The sequence below is a fragment of the Morus notabilis genome, unplaced genomic scaffold, assembly GCF_000414095.1.
Source record: "Morus notabilis unplaced genomic scaffold, ASM41409v2 Scaffold1649, whole genome shotgun sequence".
NCBI classification, from domain to species: domain Eukaryota; kingdom Viridiplantae; phylum Streptophyta; class Magnoliopsida; order Rosales; family Moraceae; genus Morus; species Morus notabilis.
The window spans coordinates 158,809-166,256 of NW_010356696.1; the positions used below are offsets into that span (position 1 = coordinate 158,809).

Consider the following 7,448-nt stretch of genomic DNA (forward strand, 5'->3'; position numbering starts at 1 on the left):
GGTTCTTGAGGAGATGAGTTGTAATAAGGGTGTGTGAGTTTTATGTTGGTTTTGTGAGTTTTGAGGTTAGCTTGATGTGGTATGTTTATGCTTGATTTAAGTTGCTTATTTTCAGATTAGAGGAAAAATTTTCCGGTGACTTTGACCGCAAAAATGAGGGCCATAGAGTGAGATTTTTCAATGTTTTAAAGCTTGAACTTATAGCCCTGGATGTTTTGAACATTTTCGGTTACTATGACTAAACCTAATTTTAACTCTAAAACCAAGTTTGAAGTCATTTTGCAAAAACGGACAATCTGTCCAACACAGTTTCAAAAAAAACTGGCAGCCACCAATTCAGCCAAACGGGACCCTTAAATGCTGAATTTTGATTTTTCACAAAAGTGACAATTTTAGTTTTCGACGAGAGGAAGAAATTTAACGAAGAAAAGATTTTCAAAATCCGACCCTAAGAGGTACTAAAACACAAATTCCCGAAACAGCACAGTTTTTGACTAAAACAGTTTCAGAAAAAAAAACAGCAGCAATGGTTTTCAGCCAAACGAGGCCTTTAGAGGCCGAATTTCAATCTTCACTAAAAACGACAATTTTAGATCTCGACGAGACGAGAAATTGTCGCGAAGAGCAAAATTTTGAAATCCGACTCTAAGATACAGTAAAACGTAGATTTCAGAAACTGCACAGTTTTTAACGAGACAAAACTAAAACAGTGTCGGTTTCAACAAAAAGTTATAAAAGAACCCGAGATAGAATTTTAGTAAAATACAATGACATTAAACCTCATTTTAATGAAAGTATTCATAAAGGAATTTTTCAAGGAAAAATGATTTCTTTAAAGAACGTAGAGGTTTACCGAGCGAATTATCCCGACGGGTACCTACGAGCCCAATACGATAGGTCCGTAGAATTTCGAATATTTAATGTGGGTCCAACGCCCACATTAGTTTAAGAGACTCCGTTGGAGTATAAATTTCAGCGGCGTAAAAGTTAGAATGCCATGTATAAGTCCTAGGTTGAATTGGGCCTTAATATCATACCAAGGGAAATTTAGGAAAATAAGATTTTGAAGATTTAATAAATTAATCTTTATTATCCTTTAGTAAAGGAAAGGAATATATGCCTTATGGAAATGGTTAGATTTTCCTTCATAAGTTGCTAAAATAAAATAGCAAATAATAGTTAATCTCACACTCTTAATGGGTGTTCAGTTTCAGAAGAAATCAAGAGACTAGGCTGATAGGCGAAAAAGGGATTCCAGCTTTGAAAATCAAGTAAGTAGGAATCTCGCCTATAGTATAAATAGATTTTAAAGTAAACAGTACACATGAACTATATATGTTTGAGTACATTTAATGTTATGAATGCTATGCTGTGTTATACTACATACACTTAAGCAATACACCCGCATTATATGTGTTCGAGTACGTGATATAGTATGCTATGCTAGGTCATATTGCATACACCTTAATAAGTCAAGAGGAACTTATAAGAGTAATCTCAGTTGAGTGCCGTACCAGCCTCCACAAGGGAGGTAACTCAAGCTCCACAAGGGAGAAAAAAATAATAATAATGATGTCCTCCGACCCAAGGGAGGCATTCAAGTTATAATCACGGTGTCATGGGGGACCTTGCAAACCCCCACGTCCCAATGATTGCGCGCAAGTGGTACGAGCACTCGGGCCCATCAGTAAGAAAGATAAGATAAGATAATAAGATTCTGATAAGACATCATAATTAAGCATAATTGGCTCATGCATATTTATTCATGTGAACTTACAGTTATTTTGCGGGAGATAGTTCCTACTTGCTGAGCGAAAGCTCATTATAGAATGTTTATACTGTAGGTAAGCAACCCGCATATAATGCCTGATGGACTGCTGGCGAGTGGACGAACGATGTGGAGCTCGGGATATGGATACCACTCGCAAATATTTCCGCAATCAGCTTTATGTTACAAATAGTTTTGTTAATTATGATTATGAAACAGATATGTTAAGGTTTGAATATTTTAATTAAGAAAGCAATTTCGTATTTTATGTTTATAAAAAGACCCTTAAAAAAAAAAAAAAAATGTTCTTCAGTAAGTACAAGTTAAAAAGTTAGTTACAGTGGCGGCCTCAAAGGAGGGTCGCTACAATATTAACCGGGCGTCTCAGATTAAGAAAAAAAATTATAAATTATATCTTCTTAAGTACATGATTTATTAAAAGTACTCATTTTAAAAAACTCTATCTCTTTACTAGTTTAAGTCTAAAAAGTAAAAATATCCATGCAAATGTTTAAGGAATAGAAATAATTGGGGACTTTACTTCAAGTGGTATTTTTAAAAATTTCCCAACAAACAATTAATTACACTTAATACTGTTACAAATGTAAATTAGGTAGACCACCAGACTTAGGAAAAAGGGGGCTTAATTAACCTGCACTAATCATAATCTTGGTTTTTTTTTTTTTTTAGTAAAATGAACGTCTTCCTTTAGAAGATTAATCAATCAGTTGATATAGCACTTTAAAAGCTGCACCAAAAGAAATAAATGTGCATTTCATATGTGTACTTAATAATCTATAATCTATGATGGCATAATGCAATATCCACTTCATCAGAGATAGATATTTTTCTTGATGGACAGAAATAAAATATCCCTGCATTGTAGGCTACACAAGAAATATTCATATTATTCGTGCAATAATTGTTTCTATTGCTATGACCCTCAAAAGATTGCTTTTTCACCTATCATCAATCAGCTTATGATCACTACTATTCAATCCCTTTTCCTTACCTTTTTTCCTGTAAAAAATTGAGTTAATTGTACTGATACATCCTAAACTTTCCGTATTTAATAACTTGGATCCTAAATTTTTATTTTTAATGCTAACAAAAATTAATTTCTTTTAGTAGATTAAAGGAAAAAAAAATACTCTGCTGACATTATCAAATTCTGTTACATTTTATGCACACACACATATATATTTTTAATTTTAATGTGTATAATTCAGATGTGATAAGAAAATCCTTTGTTTTTAAATAGACAAGCAAAATCAAATTTACACTCACCATATATAATTTCACCTTTTCATACAACATAAAAGTAAATAGTATAGGATCATATTCGAATGCACAAGTAAAACGAGGATTAAATAATCATAAAATGTGGAATTGCTGGGGACCAGTGGCCTAATGGAGACATGTGGTAAGTGTCAGGATAATATATATGCAAGACATGATCAGCATTATTATTCTCTCTTCCCAGCAAAAAAAAACATTATTATTTTCTCTGCAGAGATTTCTGCTAGCTAGTTTTTATATTTCCTTCAAACTAAGTTTGTTTGTCATCTTCTTTCACTTTATTCTGATGCATATGTCCTCATTAATTCTACCACCTCTGTGTGTGTGTGTGTGTGTGTGTATATATATATATATATATAATATAAGGAAATATAGTAAGAAGATACTGAAATTATACATATACATATACATATATGTGTGTGTGTGTATATATATATATATATGTATATATATATATATGTATATATATATATATATATATGCTCTTATGTGATATGTCGCAGAAAGAGTGCCAACCTCGTTGAGATATTTTCTTGCGCCTTAATACTAATTGGCTTCTCTCATCAGAACTGAAAAAATATATGCACTTTCTTATTCATATTTATGTTTTTAATTTCGTTAGAACTATTGTCTATTCGTTGCACAACTTTCAAGTTGTTTGTCTTTTACTCTGATATGAATGGATTATACTAGTTTAAAAGAAATTATGAGTTAAAGTTGGTCAAATTTCTTACATTATAGAACTAGAAAAAGAAAGGATGGATAACGACAAGAATTTGGACTCTTCTGCTTCAATTGATATTTGTTGTTCTAAATAGTTGGGCTTGGCCGCTTGGGGAATTTGAAACAAACGACAGGATTTCAAGGGGTCAGAAGGTGAAAAAGAAACGACATCAATTAGAAACGATATAAGTCTGAACACTGGATTTATTACATTAGTACAAGCGGCAACATTTCATTACACGTCTCTTAGAAGCCAAATTATGAAATAAAAATAACCGACTAAAAACGACGATATCACGTAAAAAGACAAAAAAGAAAAGAAAAGAAAAGAAAAGAAGAAAAACGACAATGCATATAGAAAGCGACATACAATTATTAAAATGACAGTAAAATGAAAACGACAACAGAAATGCCAATATTAAGGAGAAACGACAAGCAAGCTTCTAACAAACGACAATAACCTTGAAAACGACTATGCTCAACCTATGTCTCAGTCACCTAGAACAATGGTAACAACCATATCCTCTACGAACGACAACAACGCTATTAAATGACAAGAATGCTGTAAACGACAAAATTGTTGAAACGGAGCAACTTTGCACAAAGACGACATGTCATACTAAAAAAAAAAAAAAAGACGATGTTTCGTTGAACTACTACATCGCATTTTTACTAACCACAGTCCACAATTAAACGTAAATTAAATCATAACAAAAATGACAGCATCAAACAAAACGACAAGAATGCCATAGAAACGACAACCTACCGAATAAAGACTATAGTTATAGCACAAAAGGAAAAAATTATATGATAAATAATAGGTTTGAGAAAATTACAACATCAATGCAGATTAAATTTGCTGCATAAAACGACAACTTCTCATATAAACCACATTCGCATGAACACTTCTCATATCCACATTTATATAGACCACCACAAAGTAAAAACGACAAGCATCTAACAACTAGCAGTTATACTACAAAACGACAGTAACTTTTAAGCTGTAGATGACCTTTTTGTAATGCCAAAGGCCAGTGTTTCGTTGGTGAACTCAAGCCGAGATCGAAGACAACAATAACAACGTCTCTTTATCAGTTTATCTCTTTAAACGGCAACAGATAGAGGAGAAAAAAAAAAAAGAACAGTAGGCTAATTCTTATGAAAACCCAATTGCCATTTGCTTGCTTAAATGAGGAGCAAACGACAAAGTGTTTTTTATACATCATTTATGGACATTATAATTACATCTAAGGAGATCATTTTTAAACCAAAATCTACCCCAAAAAAAAAAAAAAGAAAAGAAAATCTAGTAATCTTATACGTCAATATTTTTTTTAATAGAATCTTATACGTCAAATTGCATAGACAGTCTTATACTCATTGTTGAGTATATCAGAATCTGACATCATTGAAAACATAGATCCGCTACTACTTAATGCTGACCTTCTATTTCTAATTCTTCTAATCTTAGAAGCCTCAATTCTATTGACAATCACCCAATAACACATTATCCCAAGTGTCGTTGCCATAACAAATGTCCCCACGAAAGTTACTCCAATGGCTAATCTTTTGTGATGATCTCCCACAACTATATACGACAACGCTAAAAACGACACCGAAACCATCACACAAGCCAACCACATTAGCTTGTTTATGCAAGCCATGAGTCTCTTCTTTGCCTCTCTTTGTATCACAACTATTGAGGTTTGGACCACCACAACGGCTAGGGACAAGAAGAGTGCAAAAGAGTCGAATGTGAAGAAGATGACGAACTCGATTCTAGGACCGATCAGGGCTTCTCCGGTCGAAACGTTTCGAGGGAGTTTGTTGAGGTCGTCGGCGTAGAGCCCTGGGACTGAGAACATTGCGGAGAAGGCGACAGTGGAGATGAGGACCGCGACAACTGTGGTGGAGTTTATGGCGTTGTTGAGGCCTTCTAGGTGCATTTTGTTGAGGCGTTTCACCATTTGTTGGACCCGTTTTCGCGTTTGGCAGGTGTGATGGAGTTGGTTGTGCACCTCATGTTTTATGACACTCACGGTTTGTTTTAGCTCATGGGACTGGCTTCGAGAGCTTGGTGGTTTGATGAGTTTTGCGGTCTGAATTCCGCGGCCTACGAGAATGGCTGCAATGGCTGACTGCCCGTTTCTCTCCGCAGTGTCTAGAGCGGTTTCTCCTTGTTTGTTGATGGTGGTTGTGTCTATTTCCTTGTAATTTAGCAGCTTCTCAACAATCTACAAGAAGTAGTATAATAAATTGGCTTGGTTTGACAGTGTTCTGCTTTTTTAGCAAGTATTACTTCTATCATTCACTTGCAAAGTACAAAAACTATAATATGCAAAATATTTTCTCCTTGTAAGATCATAAATCAACTAAGGAAAACTTTTTATCACCTGGGCTCTGCCTTTCCTGGTAGCTATATGCAAAGCGGTATTGCCCTTGGCATCAACCATGTTTACCAAAGAAGGGCTTGACTTCACCAATTCCGCCACTATTTCAACATTACGTCCCTTAGCTGCCATATGAAGAGCTGTCTGTCTTTTCTTGTTGGTTTTTGCCGCAATTCCCGGTTCTTTGAACAGAAGGGCCTTGACAACCATCAAATGCCCGTTTCTCGCCGCAGAATGCAGCGCAGTTTTGCAGTTGCTTCTTGCTATGGTGGCCAGGCTGCGGACATTCTCCAAGAGAAAGTTTACGACTTCAACGTGGCCTTGTGACGTGGCGGTGTGCAGTGCCGTGGAGTTTGATGGATCCACAGTCCTTGCAAGTTCCGGAATAGCCTCCATTAGGACCTTTAATACCCCTGAAACACAAAACAGAACAATGATTTTAGAAGTTAATTCTTTCATAGACTACAACAATCCTCTTTGAGTTTTGTTTCAAACATTTTGCAGAAGAATGAGAAAATTTGAGCAGGAGTCGGGTTATATAGCATTTTCCTTACCTAAATTGCCTTGCTTGGAAGCAATATGGAATGCGTCAAAGCCATTTCTAGCTCTAGTGCCAGCTGAATCAATGTCATAGTGCTTCATCATTTCCTCCACCAACTCGACATAACCGCATTCGGAGGCGACATAAAGTGGGGTTTCACCGGAGTGATTCTGCTTCGACAATACCTCCTTCAACTCTCCATCTTCACTTGTTTTGGAGATGATTTCCTTAACCAATTCTAGAGCTCCTGATCTTGCTGCCAAGTGCAAGGGATTGTCTCCGCGCTCTCCCGACGACCGTCTTGTCATCTTAGGCTAGTTATGTGACGACCCTCCTATGAGGCCGCCACTGTAACTTAAACTTTAACTTGTACTTACTGGGGTTTCTTAAAATTTGCGGAACATTTTTTTTTTTTAATATAAGAAAGAATACTTTCATAATTTGTAACAATAATTTCAAATAAGTGAATCACTAAATTTCTTAAAGCTTTTCTTAATTTCAGTTAAGATAAAACGTTCTAAAAATATCTTTCAAACAGAGCAGCATTTGAACTCTTATTTCAAATACTCTTTAAAAGCCTTTCTAAAACTAGCCAATTCAATCAGGCCATTTAATTTTGACTTTAAAACGGATTTCGTGAGAAATCTTAAATTCAAGTACATCTTAAAGCCCTTTTAAAATCAATCGTTTAAATCGTCATGTTTAAAATTTGTTTATTTGTTGCATG

The 7,448-nt window shown here is 35.1% G+C and overlaps 1 protein-coding gene across 1 annotated transcript; it reads right to left on the bottom strand.

Moving 5' to 3' along the window:
• Window positions 1-5,142: 5,142 nt before the first annotated feature.
• Window positions 5,143-7,029, bottom strand: LOC21389193 (ankyrin repeat-containing protein At5g02620). The gene is made up of 3 exons (XM_010088467.1): window positions 6,735-7,029; window positions 6,184-6,593; window positions 5,143-6,024 (listed from the first exon to the last, which is right to left on the bottom strand). Exons 1-3 carry the CDS (start codon window positions 7,027-7,029, stop codon window positions 5,143-5,145), a joined length of 1,587 nt encoding a protein of 528 aa, XP_010086769.1.
• Window positions 7,030-7,448: the final 419 nt, after the last annotated feature.